At 37.7% G+C, this 19,607-nt stretch overlaps 1 protein-coding gene and 1 long non-coding RNA gene across 6 annotated transcripts in view; one reads left to right on the forward strand and one right to left on the reverse strand.

The window, feature by feature from the left end:
* Positions 1 to 18,025, forward strand: part of LOC135418086 (uncharacterized) — a 44,323-nt gene extending 26,298 nt beyond the window's left edge. Inside the window, exons 3-4 of the long non-coding RNA XR_010432309.1 lie at positions 2,807 to 2,936; positions 16,505 to 18,025. This is a non-coding gene — a long non-coding RNA (uncharacterized LOC135418086). The remainder of the gene's footprint in view (positions 1 to 2,806; positions 2,937 to 16,504) is intronic.
* Positions 1 to 19,607, reverse strand: part of BLNK (B cell linker) — a 98,631-nt gene that overhangs the window by 24,723 nt on the left and 54,301 nt on the right. For 3 of the 5 annotated variants that reach the window (XM_064662977.1, XM_064662975.1, XM_064662978.1), the window contains 2 exons: positions 5,973 to 6,038; positions 1,005 to 1,061 (listed from right to left, as the gene is read on the reverse strand). In XM_064662977.1, the coding sequence (XP_064519047.1) occupies positions 1,005 to 1,061; positions 5,973 to 6,038 (123 nt within the window). The remainder of the gene's footprint in view (positions 1 to 1,004; positions 1,062 to 5,972; positions 6,039 to 19,607) is intronic. The other 2 variants (XM_064662976.1, XM_064662979.1) reach the window with 1 other exon arrangement.

The raw sequence follows: 19,607 nt of genomic DNA on the forward strand, positions 1-19,607 counted from the left end.
TGTCCACTGAATTGATGGCTTCACTCATTCTTCAGTCAGGTCCTAACAAATTCATTTGCAAAAATGAGCAAGTCATTTAAAAAAAAAAAGTCTACGAAGAATTTAAAATGCTTTCTTGTGATCTCTGAGCAATAGTGATGTCTACGAATTTTGCTTTACCACAAGAATTTGTCACTCAATATGTAAGTCCTGAGCATGCTGCTCAGGTGTCATTGTTCAGATACCGCTGTAACTCTGGGTGGAGGCACTAACACATCAACTGAAAAACTTTTTCTATCTGTTTTAAGAAAGGCTTTGGCTACTCCTGAGTTGAATTCATGGAATTCTGTTGTTCAGATAGTCACCAAAATCACCCTATGCACATGCATGAATCAATGAATAAATGGTGCAGGCATTGCTAAAACTCAAAAAAGCCCAACTGCCCCCTACCCCAAAAAATAAAAACCAATCCAGGGAGATTATTTTTGCAATATTAACCTGCTTTGTTCATTACTAACAACACTAATGATGGATAGTTGCCTCCTCCAAGATTTTAACTTCCTTCAGTTTAATATAGCAGTGTACAAACAGCAATGAAAAAGCATTCTCAACAGCCCTGTTCTTGTCTTCCTCCAGGTTAGCACAGCCATGTTAGAAAGAAAACCCAGGGCCACTGCCAGGGCACATCTCAGGTCTTAGGGAGGGTAGACCAAGATCTATTGATGTACTTTGCAACATGTCTATCATGAGTTGTTCAGAAATGGTGGAGACTTGGAAAATACTGGAACTGAGGCAACAGTAAGAGGCTGTCTGGGTCATGGTGTAAAGTATGTGGCTTAAGCAACATTACACATTTGTAAGCTGCTAAGCAGAAGGCTTCCATACTTTGTCCCAGGCCCTGTAAATCCTGGCAGTGGCCCTGACAGAAAATGTCAATACGTTATAACGAAAGCGTATGAGGTACAGAACAGAAGTCTGTGTCTAAGCAGCCTATCGTGCTATTGTGCAGCTAGGAAATGGCATACCGATCCCAAGTATCTTTCCCAGTTTTGCAAATTAAGGCCACTTGTTCATTTTGGAACCTGAATATCAATAGAAGAAAAGAAATTATGTTTCTTTCACAGAGCTGAAACAGTTCATGGCCACATCTACATTTGCTAGAATCTCTTCAAATATGTTATTTATTCTAAAATTCAAATCCACTTAAAAAGTAATTCTCACTGTATTTATTGAATGTCAGATCTGTAATCCAGGCTCTTTTGAAGTCAGCTGGAGCTTCACTGTATGGGAGCCAGAACTTTACCAAATGTGCAAACCACAACACAAGCTCAAAAGACATGACCCTATGGCAAGGCGTGGTTACGTAGCTATTTCAGATTCTGACATCATTATCCACACAAATGCTCGCAGAATGGCAATTGACTTTGTCCTGTGTCCCTGAAGTAAATGAGGAAGCACTGAAAGAACCAAATGCTATATAATTTAGCATACACATTTAAGTGTATTTAATCCTAGTATATACATTTTAGCTTCAACTAATAACCAAGTAGCATTTGAGACATTTCATACAATGGGGTATAAATGCCTCTCACACAAGAACAAAATGCGTGGTGCAGAAATTCATAACAACCTGAAAGAGAACAAGCTATTCCATCTTAAAACAATGTATTACAAGATTGCCCCCCTATAGCACACTAAAATATTTAGGCAAGTGCTTAACTTTTCACAGATGTGGAAACTGCAAATATTAATTACATACTTTGAATTCATAGCATGTTTTTGTTTTCCTATACTAAGTGGAGGATTTTTAAATAAACTGCAGGAGAGATCTGGGTGTTTTGCTCTAGCAACACTTATTTGTACAGGCTACACCCAGAAAAGTAACCAAACATAGGTAGTAGTAGTAGTTCTTTCTGTGTGGAATTTAATTCTCCCACAGGTGCATTTCCCCACTAGTGTTTCTGCTCACACCCCCAGCATTTAAGATGCGCCTGAAAACTCTTTTTTGCAAAAGTCCTTCACTTTTTCTATTGTTAAATCTGTACAAAGTCCACTCCCTTCTTAGAGACCATTTAAACTTAATAGTTTTTACAAAAATTATACTGATAATCTTTACTGAGTTGAATATTTATAGTACATATTAGTTTTAAGTGCACTAGATCATCACACTTGTGATTAATCAAACTTTGCCAAAAACATTTTCAGAGTTCCAAAAGGTGTGATCTAGCTGACAGATAAACTTTTCCTGAACTGTGTTCTCATGACCTAGTGGAATAGTTTGTTATAGATTTGGAAGTATGTGGCAACTGTATAAGATAAAATTAATCTGAAAGCTTTTTTGGAAAGTCTTATTACTACTCTTTCACATATTTTCTTTACAATGTGCTATGACAGTGAAATGGCGTCTAGCTGTGATTTATTTGTCTTCACTTTGATGAAATATTATTACATTAATAAAATCTCAGCACTCAAAACATTCTATCCAGCTACACAGTGACTTTCATGTTTCTTCAGAATAACAGTTAGAATTAGGTATGATATTTTTTGCTGTTTTCTTTTCTAAGTGTGGTACAGCTTGATTTTAGTACATTTCTCTCATTGTTTCGTTCATAAAACACCGCTTTTCACTCTGCCAAGAGTTGGATCACAGATGTTTTCTAGTGGCAGCTATGCAGGTTGAAGAAACATTTAGTAACACAATGACCATTTTTCTGCCTGAAGTTACTGCCTGAGTTATAAATTGTATAGAAAAATGGACCAGACAAATCTGAAGTAAAGACTTACCCAACTAAATAACTGAGTAAAGCATCTTTTTTTTTTTTTTTAGGTCACACAGCAAATGTGATTTCAAGAAATGAACATATTTGGATTGTGTGCAGTCAGACACACAACTACAAGTGCATGATTTCTGATGGCATTGTGAAGGAAGTTTTGATAGGAAGTGATACTGCTACAAGGTGAGTAAACTGACCTTCCAGTAGATCAGCACCTACCAAAATGAGAGCCCCCAGCTCTCATTGTTTATACAGTGTCGGTGTTGGCTGCACCCATTGCTTCTACACCTGAGTACATAATCCTCTTTGACAGCATGATCTGCACAGCAGCTGGGGCTCCAGTACTATAAACAGTTTTGCAAGTGATTAAGGGCAAGCAGGTGACTGCTATCCTGCAGGGGCCAATATTTTTAGTGCCAGAAAATTCTGAGACAGGATGGGGAACACACAGGAACTTTTAAGTAATGAAGAAACAACCTGCCGGTTTCTTTCCTGCTCCCACCACTGCTCAGGCTGCTTTCCACACACCTTGAAGAACACATGGATAATCAAAAGCCAATCCAGATTTTATAAGTGTTTTAACAAATACTGGTAATAAGTCAAATGTATTTCATGAATCTCTGATTGCTCTTTCAATTTGAGTAGCAGAGGCTTACAGTATACATCAGCGTGACAACTTTAGGCTTCAGATAAGCAAGTATGCTATTTGAATTCCCTAAAATTATTTCTACTTATAATAGGTCTGAATTTGATGGGTTTTATTCCAGCATATAGACAAATTCTAAATCTGTGCTACATAAAGCCAATTAAAAAAAAATTCTGGCTTCAGTTGTGTTTAGATCCCTAACACTTAATAATTCTGTAACTGAAACGGAGTAATGGTCAACTGGACAACCACGTTTATTAGAAAAAGTCTTAAAAAAATTCAACATAAAGTCCCCAAAGGGCACATTGAAAGCAATACAGCCAGTTCTAATTCTGTAAAGCTTGGCACTTCTTGTACATATCCTTATCAGCATTGTCAACTCATGCTTTTATTGCAACTTGTTATGTGCTGGGTTCAAGACTTGAGTTCTGAAGTCATATGCAAATGTAAGAAATTCTTCAATTTTTTAGAAACTAAATTTCTGATCATAACTGCAGAAAAGATTAATATGACTCAGATGAAGCACAGTATCATCAGAAAGATTATTATATGCTTTTTATATCTCAATTTGTATTCTTATAGCTGGAAGAGTTGAGATGTGAGCTTTGTGCTGCAGTCATATATTAAAAGAGTTTTTATGAGCCTGCACTTTTTTATAGGGTTTTTTTACATCTTGAGTGAATCAAAGAATTGCAGTGTTATATCAGCAATCTTGTATCTGACATTTAATGATGATACCTCTAACCTTCCCAGCTTCCACTACATTTGATTCTTGTTACTTCTCCCTTGTCTTCCTTCCCCTCTTACTCTCTAGGAAGGACACACAGTCAGAGCAATACTGATTAAAAGCAAAATTCACATTCAGGCAACTATGGGAGACAATTTGCAGCCTCAGATTATAAACTTGAGATACTTCTATTGTTTCTGCCGTCTGCTTTTCTCCCTGAAGCTTTTGAACTGGACCCACTGCAACATTATTAATTACACTTAAACTACTACTGTGAAGTAGGAAGCCACCCTTTATTAAAAGGCAGCAACTACAACAACAAACCCTCATCTCCTTCAAAAACCCACCAAAATCCTTTTGACACCTACCAGCTCTTCCCTGTGATCAGGTCCTAGATGAAACTATGAGTTTTTTTGCAGATGGGTCTCTGAACACAGTGGTCTATTTACGTACACACTGTGCTAAGAACAAAACCACACAAATTAAAATAAAGACCCAAGTAGCTGAAATAGCGTCATTTTAATGGAAACTCTCCTTTTGCACTTTGTGTGGAAATAACAAGTGCTTGTACCAAGTGACTGTGATTTACTGTGAATTGCATCAGTGTTAGAGTGAAGAAGGATGAGTAAAGGAAAAAATTATCTCAAGAATCTGTCAGGTGTTTTACCATCAGAGCCTGCTTAAGGTCTGTGGACAGAAACACAGCTGTGAAAATGAGACCACAAAGCAGGGCTTGCAGCCTAAGGTTACTCCTTCTGCCTGGGGAACGGGAGAGCCAGATCACTGCTACTTCTAGAAGTGCATCCCACTCCTCTGCCAGGGACAGCAGCTGCCCCACAATCATCAGCCCTGCCTGGGCTGGCAGCAGGGGCAATAGCTCAGCCAGCCTGGCTTTCCAGAGCTCTTGCACAGCCAAACCAGGCAGAACCCTGTTGCTTCTCTCAACTGCCTACTGACTGCTTTATATACAAGAAGTCTTTCTTTAACCGAGCCACTGTGCTCACTCTTTAAGAACAATTTTAAACAATGTTTCTATGTGCCTCTTATGTACAAGAGCTGTATTTCTAGAATTTAATATGGTCATCCTGGAAACACTTCAAGTACTGTGTACTAATTAACTTATAAAAGTACTTAGTACTTTTGTTGCCAATGACCCATCTGAATGAGAAAATCACATCCAAATGGAAGTCCTATGCAAATGAGCTATTGCATTAGGAAAAACTGTGCTAAATAGCTAATTGGTTTAAATAGATGTTTGACTGGAAACAGTGAATAGTGTATTCAGTTGACAAGGATGCAGAATTACTGGAATCTCTTTCAATGTATAAATACACATGAATATTTTATGATACTCTCATGCATGTGACATCAATACACATGCTGTACAGCACTTCTTATTGGAATAAGGATGTTAGGTAATGCTGGATTTTGTTTTATGGGAATGAAACACAGGAGGATTTAACATTTTTATGGGAATTTTAACTATGATATCTGACCAGTTGGTTCAAGGTAGAGCTCAAATTAAACTTAATTGCAGCAGGTAGCCTAAACAGTTGCCTAAGGAGAAAGGCACACTTCCAAACAACAAGCGATGACCACTCCCAAGGAACACTCAAGGAAAGTCCATTTCACGCAAATATTTTTTTCAGGGCTACAAACAAAATCTGCCATTGGAGTCCAGTTCTTCAGCTTATGACAATTCTGCATGTCTGAACTGAAGCTTTTCACATACACTGAAGTACATCCCTCTAGAATAACATGGTCCCAACACTAAAGTACTATACACTATGTTACAACATGAGCTTCCCCAAATTGATAAAATGAGGGATTGACATTTCAAACTTACTTTTTGAACTTGTTTATTATCCCACTTTCATTTTTCTTGATGTCATGCACCATCTTTTGAAGCTTCCTGTAAAATATTAAACAAAGCCAGCATTAAAATTACCAAATGATTGAAAATCCATTTATATAAATTAAGAAAAATATGCTTAATATGTCTTCAATAAGTAGTTTAGTTGCTAAATCATTTGTGCATAAATTTTTCCTCCCTTTTTAACAGAGCCCTTTAGCATTGTTTGTGTTATCCTTCTTAATACAATTACATGCAGTTTAAACAATCAATTTGAGTGAGTGCCATCAGGAAGAAACATCATTGCCTAAATTAATAGTTTAGAACATTTCAATGTTAACATTTTGTCCAGATCTGACTTCACAACACTGCATAGCTATAGTGGGAATGCCCTCTGATTTCTGACCCTACATGGGACACTCTGTCTCATGCCCACAGTGTTTGCAGTTACAATAGCAGGGGAAAGACAATACATTCCTGGGCCCAGGCCATTTGAGAAACTATTAGAGTATTGATGACTCTGAGCTGTAAAAACTCATGATCTTAGGACTCCAGTTACATGGACTAATATCTAGAATTGTAGATTGTTTTATTAATCACCTGCATTGACATAATTAAAATTTTACTTGTAATCAAGGCAATTTAAGTTGAATATTTTTCACTTGTCAAGTATCATTTAGAATCCCACCTCCCTTCTCATTTAAAAAATCCACACCACTAAAATCAAGTCAGCGTCAAGAATACAGATAGAATTTTTAGCAAAAGACTGACTTAATAGTGAAACCTGTTCAAAGTCTGCAGATACCAGAAACTTCTATAGAATGCACATATATTTTGTGTTTCTTCTCACAGTGTGTGTTCTTCCTGTTCCCCTAAACTTAGCATTTTTTATTAGAACTGAGCTGAAGATTTTAGCACAACCAATAATGTATTGATTTTTTTTTTCCAAAAAGCACTTAAAAAAAATTGGCCTTCCATTCTTCATTACACATTGTCCATGTCATTCCACGTTTTAGTTTTCCCTACTTCCTCTCTGATGCACAGTCAGGCTACCAATAGACTCTTGGACGCTTTGCTTACAAAGAGAAGTACAAGCATCAAAGTACTCTTTCTTCTTTTTAAAGCTTTCTTTAAACTTGAAATCTTATTATTCAGAAGGTTGAGTAACACATAGTTTCACTAAAAAAAGGCATCTTCCAGCTTCATCACTAGTAATTAAAAACTTTCTCTTAAAATAGTTTTTTCAAAGGAAATTGGAATTAGATGAGAACTAGCTAATCAAAATCCGGGGGTAACTGCACTAATGTGATTATTTGTCTGCAGTCCTTGGTTTGGGCTGAGCAGACATGTAGCACTCAAGGCATCAGGTAGCAGTTGAATGTTAGACTTCTGCTGGAAAGGACCTTCCTACCTCTGCTCCTGATTTTAGAGCAATTGTGTTAGGTAGTGATAATTAGTCACATTTTATGAGACTTGCTTAAAAAGAACAGTTAAATAACTGAGTGTTTCTAAGTTTTTAGAAGACTAAATAACAAAGCTTGATTTTATTCTTAATAATGTTTATTAAGAGAACAGAAACAATGGATCTTTTCACTATATTAGCCGAATTTGAAGGATAACCCCTGTAATACCATAACATGGTATATAATGCTCTGACAAGCTAAAACATGGGTCTGATACTTAAAGGGCATTCCTAAAGCCTAAATCTTTGCCCAAATTCACTTAAAAAGCAATTCAGCCTATTCTTTCTAGATCCTCAATTCAGGAAAAAAAAAAGAGAATAATGGACAAATAATTCACAAGCCCATCTTTAACTTTTGCTGAAAACTCAAACCATTAATTTACAGCAAAATGACACAGTGTTACGTGCTGACATAAAGCAATACATTACTTATAGGGGTGAAAAACAGGTGCACAGCAAAATGTTCCAAGATTTCCATCAAGAATGCACTACACCTACAAGAGTAGCTTGGATTATTACCTGAACTAATCAGATACATTAAATCTGGGGTGAAAAGCTCAGATGAACTTCTGCTTTTCTGTAGTATTTGTTGTTGGTTTTTTTCCTAACAGATTCAGCTGCTGGTTATGCTCAAAACATCATACACAGCCATTTTCTGCAGTTTACTGTTTCTGTATTGTGCCCCAGCTGGCACCTGGCAGTGTCTATAAATTAAAAGTAATGAGGAATGAAAAGACTGAGAGGAGATTTAAATGGTTGAGTTCTAGTTTGGGGAGAATGATTGTCTTCAAGTGTTTGTGTTTCTTTCAGAAAGGCTTGCCAGACTTCAATTAGGCATACATGTAAGCAACAGTTACATTTCCTCCTGTGTTTGTTCTTTGTTAGAGATGGGACTGAAACATCAACAACAACAAAACCTAATTGTAGAATTATATCTGAATATTGCTCATTGCTCAGTGCTGACATGAACATTAGCTGAAATATGGCTTTATTTTGAAAAATTGGGCTTTTTTTTCACCTTACTGGTTGTATTCTATATTGTTATTTGGTCACTTAAAAAAACCTCCAACACACCCACATACACAAAAAAAACCCACCCCGAAACTCATACCTATAAGTACCCAGAAGAGTTTGCTTTTCACTTTATCGTATTCAGGTGAATTGATTAGAGTATCATGGGTGTTTCATGAGTTTTGAATAAGACTATAGCTTAAAAAATAATTTTAATACATATTTTTTTTAAAAAAAGTGCATTTAGAGATAATCACACGCGCTGCTGCTGGTATGCTGTTTTTTCCATGTAGATGGACTGAAATCAAAGCACTCCCATTTTTGCATAATTGAATTTCCTAAAAATCTATGACTCTTTTTTCTTATTTTTTTTATGGAGGCATTTCATTTTCTAATTACAACTTTGTTAAATTAGAGAGTACCTAATACGTGTTTTTCTCAATCTTTAAAATGACATAGCTCTTACAGGAGTTGTTAGAAAACTTGTTTGTTGCCTCCACACAATTTAACTTGTATCAAGCCTCTGTGAGTAAGCAGATAACCAGTGCACTGTGTAGTGGTAAGTGTAGGAAGTCATCAGCTATGGCTGATCTCCAGTTCAAGAGGAATCCCCTTTGACCCATAAAGTTGAACAAACTGCACAAACCAGTCTATCCAGTTAGCTAGAGGCTGAGATTTCTCGAGGTGCCAGGTGACACAATAGGCAACAACTGAAAAGTTTTACAAAGAGCTGTCTGTCTGACTTGAGATCTTAAGGAGACAGTAGAAGTGATGAGAGGCAGGCAGGAAAGGGTATGGCAAGAGGATTCTCCAAATCTTAAGGGTCTTGATTCCAAGCCTGAAGGCCGCTCCAGAGCAATGAGGAAAGGGAAGCACAGAAGGGCATTTCTACACTTAACATTTTGCCTGGATTTACGTATCTGACCAGCACTAAAATACTCTTGTATGGCTCTCAGATACTTAAGATTATACTCCAAGTAAAGAGGTTCATTGTGGGAGGGATTTATCAGAGCAGCAGCCCTGAGAGTATCTAGGAAATGGAGGCTACCATGGCCCAATGTAGACAGCTCTTGCTTCAGATACATAACCACAACCCTCTTTCTTCACAACATCTGAGTCAGGACCTCGTTACCAACTAATGTTTATCCTCTAGTGTTCTCTTGGGATGAGCAGATGAGAGAAACATTTAAGGACCTCAATCAGCAAGTACTGTAAACGGAAATAATAAGTAGTGCCAGTTTTACCTTGCATTGCAGGTAATTAAAGATAATCAAGAGGTCAAACTTAAGAGTTGCTTCTTAACAACAAGCACCAACTCTTCACTCAATCTGGTTGAGAGCTTTTTATGTAAAATCAGGCTTGCAGACAAAGGTGCAGTCTGTGTCACTGCTAATCTTTGAAACATGTTTCAGCAATAGATAGATATTTTGAGATCCAGCTTAATTGTGACAGGTATAGACTGGATGGGACCCTTTTGATCAGGAACTTGCTGAAGACAATAGATTTGCGAAGTTCTGCAGATGAGAAGTTTGGAAGTTTTGGCTCTGGGTGCTTCCAAAAATTTTTAGGTTTCTTAAAATACATTAGAAATCCTACATGTTGGAGGTAATAACAAAAAAAGAAGAATCTTAAAATGGAACACTTTTTAGCCCTGTGTTGCTATTTTTCCTATCTTACCAATTTGAACCTCCAGTAATTTAGGATTATGAAATCTATTGACGAAGGGGTCAATGTAAAGGAAGGTGGAAAATTTTACCACTGCAAATACCACATATTCTGAAAGAAGGATTTGCTGTGTCACAAAATACCTACTGCACTCAAGGACTGGCAGAGCTGCCTTGAGATGAAATAAAATGAAACAGAACTGCCCTCTCTTTGATCTGGTCACAGCTCAGCATATGAGGAATGCACGATGAGTGAAGGAAGGAAGCTGGGTGGACCTGGCCTCTGACACATTCCCACCTTCAAACATCAGCTGGAAGCTTTTGTCTCTTTTGCATATACACTGTGCTACAAAAGCTTTCTAAAGTTAAAATAATTTTTAGGGGAGAAAAATATAAATAATATAAAGAAGAATAAAGTGTGCAACAAGCTCTCAACTCAGACATGAGATAAGGTAGAGAGTCCCCAGATTTGAAAAAGAGGAATCTGTCTTAATTTCAGACAGATCTGTATAATGTGGAATTCTCCCACCATTTAGACTAATTTTTGAGAAATGTTATTTATCAGTATTATAAATCTGTGAAGACATTTACAAATATCTATTACATACATCAGTGTATTATGGCTCAGACCAGTCATCATGAATGGTTCCTTAGTTGTCATGACCTTTTCCTGCTCCTCGAAACAGGGAGGGATCACTGTGTGCATGAACAGCACGGTTCACCTCCTTGCACACAGGGAATCCAGTACTTTGCACCTTCAGTGTGCACACTGGTTGTATTTTAGCTGTACAGCTGCCTGTGTCACATGACAAGTGACAGCCCACAGCAAGTGACGCCCTCTGCTCTAATAGTATCTTAGAGTCTCTGGAGTGGGCAGATGGGACACAACTGCTTCAGGGTGTCTGGTTGTGAGCACTTGCAGCTGGGATGGGTCCTGATAATGTTTTTGGACACAGGGCTGACTTCAGCAATGGTAGGGAGAGCTGACAAAACAAAAACCAGTTTTAAAGGATTCACAGGAAATTTTCTATATTTCAAGCATACTTATTTCTGCTTATGTGGAGGATTAGAATTATACCTCCTTACACTTCTAGTGTTTACAGGACTGTCTGAATTATATGTTTTGCCTCTTGAAAAATCCCCATCTATACTCACAAACCAGTTTCTTTAGTTAAAGAAGGGCAGAATTTTGAACATGATACATTCAAACACGTCTGCAAGGGAAGCTTTGCAAGCAATATTGACACATTCAGCACTAAGGGACCCGTATATTCCTTCCCCTCCTAACATCAGTTCAGTCGTTAACTGATGATGTTTAATTGGTTTTAAAATAGTAATAAAAATTTAAAAAATTAATCCCACCGTGAATCAGACAGTTTGCACTCCCTTGCAGTTCTTATACCTTTTTGGGTACATCTCTTTCTCACTGACAGGACAACCTGTAGTTGTGTGCCTAGAAAGCCACATTTTCTGAAGATCATTACTATGTCCATTCACTTAAAGTAAGACTGTAGGTAGGTGTAGCACTCATTTTTATCTTAAGAAAGGCAGCATAACAGATCACATTAAAACAAAAAGTAGTTGTTTCTTGGAGGTTTTTGTTTGTTTGTGTTTTTTTTTGTTGTTTTTGTCTTTGTTTTTCCCAAGCAAATTGAAATGCTTAGCACTGGAAACCTAGAATACAATTCAGTAAGTACAAATTTACACTTAAAACAAGAACATCCCCAAAAATACCCACCTGCCTCAGCTATACTTTTATAGAAAAGAACCACAAAACAGAAAATGAGGAAAAGTATACTGGAATTTGCAGAACAAAAGCTAAGTTATTAGAAGATAAACCCCACAACTCAAAGAACAGAAAATTAAAAATACAGTTACCTCTGTTAATTTTAAAAAAACCACATTAAAATATGAAACTAAAGAAGGAACAGCATCCAAAGACCCCTCCTTTATGGTTTCTCACAACACAATTATTCCACCACACCCCAGCTGGTCTTTGTTTTGTGTTTCTATTAGCCTTCAGTTTTGTAAACGGCTATGCAGGTGACCAAAATAAGAAAGAAAGCTATTGTTTCTAGACAAAGGGGAAGACTCATGCTTGCTTTTGTAGGAAGAATCTGTTTACCTAGAAGGGGATTTGTTAAAGTACCACTTGAGATTTTGAAAAGCTTGAAGCTTTTATCTTGAACTATCTTCTCAAACTAATTTAACAAACAAGAAAAGGACCCCCTTTCCCTCGAAGGGCTTTTATGAATACAGTGCTCCTGATGTGATCTCTGTGGAACAATGTGGATCTTGGTGGACTGGGTGTCTTCATAAGATGTATTTTCATATTTCTGCCAGTTTTGTGCATCTAAGACAAACCCAATTAAATTATATAAACAAACTGTATCCCCTTTCACCTCCCTTCCAATTCCTCAGTAGAAAGCAAAAGGAAATGCCCAAATACAGAAAGCATCTAATTCCTCTCGTTGGACTGCCTTCAGATGCTTCAGATTTCCATGTGAGCACACCCCTATATCAGATGCTACCTGGAACAGCCAGAGTGAAGTCCTTTGCAACAAAATAGAGGCTGGGTTGGGGCTGGTGTTTTCAATGGCTGTTACATGCATAAAGACAGAGCTGAATTCTTGAGGTGCAGTCAGATAAATGACTTTAGTTGCTGCTGGTCCAAGATAGGGGGCTACAGCTCCTCATCCACTCTGGGTGCTTATCATAACCCATCCCCTGCAATGGCCTTCATGATGGGATAGAAGGAAGTTTGGAGCTGGAGGTGGTAACCTGTGACACCAAACCATCCATTCAAGGCACCAAGCCTTTGATCTTTATCTGTAAAGCTATCTCAAAGCTGTGAAGAAAAGTTCAAAGAAGTTTGCTCGGTGGGGAGAAGTCAATTACAGCTACCTATCTGAGGAAGAGGGAACAAGGAACTGTCTTCTGCTGTGTTCATGAGATGCACACGGGGAAGTGACTATAAATAATTTATAGTCATTTTGCCAAGAGTGTTGATTTCTTAAGAAGTCTCAATAACATCCTATTCTGCTCACTTCTAAATCATGCACTGTTTTGCCTAAAGGCAAACCCCATAATTAGAGCAGGTGTGTGTTTACATTGTACACACAGAAGCACAGAAAGGCTAAATATTGATTATACTTTTTATCTTCATATGCCTTCTACATAATCTTCACAAAGAAGCTGTCAGTCCCTCTTGTACTACTAAGTACTAACATACATGGAGTAAATAAAATACGTAGGATGTAAAGGCATAATACATCCTTGACACAAATCAATCCCAACATGAAACTGTAAGTACTTTGAGGTGACTGGGAATTCTGCATATTGAAAGAACCCATGAAGATTTCTCAGTGGGACAAAGAAAACTAAAGCCTTATCAATGTCACCAACTGAGTGGTGCAACTGCTTCCTCATTTTAGATCAAGGCTGAGGCTTGTTCTGAGTATGTATGGACTGTATATTAACAACAAAGGTTTCATGTGTTTAAGTTGTACGGTATTTTTTGCAATGACCTTTTTCTTTTATTTAGCAGAGAAAAGTTGACTTGATTTTTTGACTTGACAGCCAATTTTGAATATCAGAAAGCAGTGATGGACAAGCACTTTTTAGTACAACTTTTAAAAAATATAGATATTTAACAACAACTTGAAGCACTTGAGGTTTGAGCACCTCTTTGCCCTTATCCAGATCCCCCTTTATCCCAACTGGATATTGGTGATACTGTAGAGAGTACAGAAAACAATTACCTATTATAATATGTAATATGAATATTACATGTCACTTTTTGACATAAAAAGTATATTTTCTGTTCTGTAACTGACCTGCTCTGTTTTTAATCTTTTTTTTAGTTAACCGATCTCCTTTTTGCAGCAGCTTTCTGGATATAAGTTAATGCATTATAAAACAAACAAGAAGTAACCACACACAAGCCACATTCAAAAGGCTTACTCCATTTTTTCTGAAAGGTTTCCCAGCAGCAGGATGTTACTTTGAAACACAGTTCCAGTTAAAATTAACTGAGTGTTGTACCTCCCTGAAGGACTAGTACCCTACAGCCTCGTCGGTGAAGGAGAGCAAGGGCAGAAATTCAAAAGAGTTAAGTGGGTTTTTATATTTCACCAAAAAGAGGAAGCGCAAAGTCATTGCAGGGAAGTGAATAAAGACAGGATTTGGTATGGACCCAGAAAATTACCACTAACAAACACTGCTGTACTTGGGCTGAAAGTGTTTTTGCTCAAGCGACAGAAGCATTATATCCACCATGGGTGTGGGGTGGCACTGACGGGGATCTAATAGAGGCTACTCATGGATCTGTTTTGTTCTGAAGCCTATCAAATGTTGTTAAAACTTTGGAGAAGTACTTTGGTCTCTAAGTCACTTTAATAGAGCCCACACGGGCTGTCATTGAAAGAGGAAATTCCACTCTTAAATGCCCTCGGTGCTTACCCAGCTATGATGAATCATAGAACTTCCAGCTGGGAAACTAATTTCTTTTTTCTTTTGCCAATTTATATATCAGCAGGATCAGATCCAGCTTCATCACATGGTCATTGGAACTCTAGTGCCAGTGTGAGGGCGGAGATGAGGGCACGGCAAGCAGGGATGTTGGGAGGGTGCAAGAAAGGGAGCTACTCTTCTGGCAGCAGCTCAGACTTACGCTAAGTTAAATTGGCCATGTAACTACAGCTCCAGTAGTGCTTCATTGTCTCTGTGCTTCTTGCAGAGATGCCTGCAGCTCCTCTGTTTTAAGACAGAGGAATGAAGGAAACATTTAGCCATATGGTATAGCCACTTGCATTCATAGCCTACTTCACCCAGTTACCCTTGCATTAAGCTTGAAAAATATATACTCATGTTTTCATATTATTGCCTTGGGATGCATTATTTTAATTATTTCTAAAGTATTTACTGTGTACTAATTTATGTTAATGTCATAAACCTGTAGCATTGCACATCTGGGTTTGCTTACACCTGGAAAATGAGCCTGTCCAAAATGTATATACTAACAGATTAGGATAAAGATGCTAACAGAATTTGCAAGTGTCTTTTACCCCTCAGTCATTTATTATGACTGCTACAAAACAAACTTATTTACAGAGTATTTAAAGTCCTTTTACAGTTTACCAAAGATCTAAGATGATTCCCTGCAGCCAAACAGGAAAATACTGTCACTTTCAGCCACTGTTTTCCATCAGTTTTCCAATTCTCTTGGCTGCTGAGCACATAAAACCAGTGATACTTGCTTTCTAAAAACCATAATTGTTTATCTATCATATTGTAACATGCTTTAGGGTACTTACACTATAAAAGATGTTATTCAAAACTAAAATTAGTCTTCTAATGCAGCAGTCATTTTAAAACCCCCACAAAAACATAAGGAAAAAACTACGTAGTGAGCAAAAATGTTATTTCTTTTCTAATGATTAGCGACTTCTAAATCATGGTTTTCCAGCAGGGCTTTTTTTGCAACATTTTATGATTGTCATATTTGCCTTCCAAAAGAAAAGCATCCATCAAATCGTAATGTAGTGTGCAGTATATAGGCTTTGAATGGTTCTGTAAAACACAAGACAGGTTTGTTCTGGGATCAACATACCACTGGGTACCTGCAATATCATGTTATGATCTAATATCTAGCAGTCTGCCCAGCTGCACGGGGTATAATTATAAACTAACAGTAAAAGATGGTTATGCCAAGTTTGCTGAAATGTGGGTTGTTTTTTTTTCATGGCCAAGAAAATTAATTTATTGGGTTATTTGCTTAGCTATTGATCATTTATTATTTGACTAAAAAAAAAAAAGGCAATTCATTAGATTGAATCTATATTACTCACTTTTGCTGAATAACTCACAGTTGCAGGCCTAAGATGGTGTCCTTTGTGATGCTGTAGTGGACAAATGCTCCTACTGTGGACAGATGCTCCTACTGTGGACAGTTATTTTGGCAGAACTACACTGTCACTACAGGACTTAATTTGATTGGGAAGAGTGTGCATATGAAGCAGTGGTGGAACAAGCTATGCCAACGACTGCACAATTTTGTCAGCACAAGTAGAATGAAACTACAGGTACTGTATAAGTATAGCTCATCTTGTGAAGAGGCTTACACTTACTGTCTACATACAGAGACTTCCCATTTTGTCCACGTTGCCATGTTTTTGTTTAACATACACACAGATCACAGTCAAACACACTTTTCTATAAACAGCATTATAGGCAGGAAGTTCTGTGTGAGAATAAATACTATGTGGTTATTTAATTGTTTTTTGATTATTGTTTGTTTGTTTGTGGATGGTTTTTTTGTTTTGGTTTTTCTTGTAAAAAGTAGCATGTTTCAGGTTTGAGGTTTTTGTTTGTTGGTTTGTTTTTTTTAGCTTGGAGATTGGTCCAGGCAGAATGACGTAGCTGAAAAGAAGAAAAGAAGCTTTAAAGGGATTGGAATAATGAAATGGTGCAGAGAGAAAGGAATAAAGTAGAACAAATATAGATGGGATGGAGGCTGTGCTACACTGAAGCAAGGTCAAAAGGAGAAGCAAGACGATTTGACTGGAGAAGTCACACTGGGAGCGAAAGAATGGATTTTTGCAGCGGTATTTGGGGAAGTTTGCATTTCCTATCTCATTCCATTCCAAATTCCAGAGATGGGAGAGATTCAGAACTCTTTAAGCTGACAGAAAATTAGAAGAGATAGAGAATATACAGCTGTATCTTTTAATCACAATCCTGTGCTTTGTATGGCAAGCTAAACCTAGCAATCCTACAGAAAACTTTTGTTTGTACTCACCAGCACAGCAAACATAGCTGGTGATCTCCTTTTCCCCCGTGCCTGTGAAATCCAACTTTGAATACTGCATACCATTGGACTGTGATTTCATGTGACCCTGCATTCAGACTACATTTTGGTGGGCTTAAACATGGGAATGCCACAACAGCTGCTGTCACCACAGAATGTTACTGTGCAGTGGAAAGTTGTGAGGAGAAGGCAGGAGACTGCTGGAGGTGGCAATTGGTGGTGTCCTAGAAGATCTTCACAGCTGTTATGTCCTTAGGGCCTGAGGCTGGAGGCAGATTAGACTTTTGCTAGAAAGAGGAGAACACCCGATCGGGTAGAAGAGCATAAGCGAGGTGGCCATGACTTGTGAAGAGGAGACAGCGATGAGCAATTAGAAGAGGTTGGTCTGGAAAAATCTCATATGTGAAACAGTTTCTGTTTGGGCTTTTAGACCACTGAACAGTGTCCAAGTAACTTCATATTTGAATCATTGAAAATGATCGGAGGGCTGGAACACCTTTTCTTTGAGTAAAGACTGAGAGCATTGGGATTGGTCACCCTGGAGAAGGCTGGCCTAATATCAGATATGCAAGGGTAACCCTATTGCAGCTTTTCAGTACCTGAACAGTGCCTACAAGAAAGCTGGAGAGGAAGTGTTTACGAGGGCATGTAGTGATAGGACAAGGGGGAACAGGTTCAAAGTGAAAAAGAGTAGGTTTAGATTGGATATTAGGAAGATATTCTTTACTGTGAGGGTGGTGAGGCACTGGACAGGTTGGCCAGAGAACTTGTGGATGCCCTGTCCCTGGAAGTGTTCCAGGGCAGGTTGACTAGTGGAAGATGTCCCTGTCCATAGCAGAGGGATGGGAACTAGATGGTCCCTTCCAACTCAAACCGTTAGATGTTTCTATCATTCTATCATTTACAAAGTCTTTCTTCTGGAGTCTATATAAGTAATAAGAGGACGAGATGTTGAAGGTGGATGTGGGTTTGATGCCCAGTTCTGTCACAGGGAGCAGTCTTTAGCTTACGTTGAAACTCCCGTTTCTTTCCTGCTTGAGTTTATTTTTGTTCTTTTGTCCTGTTCAAGTCCATCGATGCAATAAACTCTGTTAAATTTTAACCTGAAAAAACAGATTAAGTTTCTGTTTGCTACAACTAAAAGGAACTAAAAGGAACTATTGTTCAGATATTCCCCATTTTTCTCCAAAAGCAAATGCTAACTATGATAAAGTATCCTATGCATAGAAGGTATCAGTTTACAGCTAAATATCATTCCTCTCCCAAAGGAATTAATTTTCTACTGTCTACTTTAAAGAAGAAACAGTGCCAGAAAATCCTGTGGTAAAGACCTAACAATTACAGCTGTCTCTATTAATAGAAAATTAGTGAAGATCATAAACAGCTCCATATTTGATAGACAATTAACAGACATTCAGGCCTTAAGGAAACTCCTCTTGATTTTCATAGAATTAGGGCTTAAAACCTCCTGTTTAGCAAGGGATTTGAATACAAAATACTGCAAATAATTGGACGCACTTGTTCAATCTCAGAAAAAAAGTCAATTGCTGTTTTTTTCCACTTGCTTTTAATTGGGAGTTATGGTTGAAGATAGTGATTTTAAGACTTTTTTTCTTTTAGGGAGCGTGGGGGAAGAACTGCTGCAAATTAACGAACACAAAACTCTGCTTTTGCAAAAGTCTGTTTGCAATCTGGAAGTTGCTAACTGCATGACCTTAGGAAAGTGAAAGCATGTGGCACACTTCTGGTTCATGCCCTGGTTTGCCCATGGCTGCAATGGTGATGGAAATGATGTCTTTGAAAAGGATTTTGTGATACACAGCTGAAGGGAGCTATGAGCAGAGCGTCATTATTAAGGTTTGTGGTCATAATAAAAAAAATGCAGCCAGTCTGAAAAGATGCTATGACACAGTCATATACAGTAGCTAGAAATTATTCAAATACCAGGAATCATAGGCTAATAGTCTAAGGAAGTTGAAGCACAAAAGAGTCTGCAAGTTTAGAGCTGTATCTTTTGAGTTGCTAACTTCCTGTTGCCTACTCTCCCCGATCATGAGTGAATCTATTTCTGTATATATTTACAGCATAATTTTTTTCCCTGAAGTTTAGGCTGAAATCACACTAGAGCCTGCTATGGCAGCATGGCTATTGCTCATGTATTCACTTCACACTTTACAAAACAATTCAAAGTACCAAATTATTTGTATGCACCACTCACAATAAATAACCAAGCCTCACAATTAATTTTTTCTGACTATAAGGAAGCAGTTAGAACACATAATGAACTCTGAGGGAATATTTGTATAATACTGTGCATGCCTTATAAGAAACACTACAGAAAAATTAATACCAGAATTCCATGGAGTTCCAGCATTCCTATCTGACTGATATTGAAGTTAATTGAGTAACTTAACTGAAACAATTTACATACCACAACATGTTAGATGAGAGGCATGTAAGAACACTTATGTTTCTTATTGTTGCAATAAACTTAACAAATGGAATATGTTGAGAATTCAGATCTGACATAAGATTTGCTGACACAACAAAAAGCTAGCTCTGGTAGGCTCAAATATACCCATGGAGAATAGCTGAGCTTAGCAAAGCCACATAATATCTAGTTTTTCAGGACTACACTTAAAAAAAAAAAATCAAAATATCTACTCTCAGACACTGACTCAACA

The sequence above is a fragment of the Pseudopipra pipra genome, chromosome 8, assembly GCF_036250125.1.
Source record: "Pseudopipra pipra isolate bDixPip1 chromosome 8, bDixPip1.hap1, whole genome shotgun sequence".
NCBI lineage: Eukaryota > Metazoa > Chordata > Aves > Passeriformes > Pipridae > Pseudopipra > Pseudopipra pipra.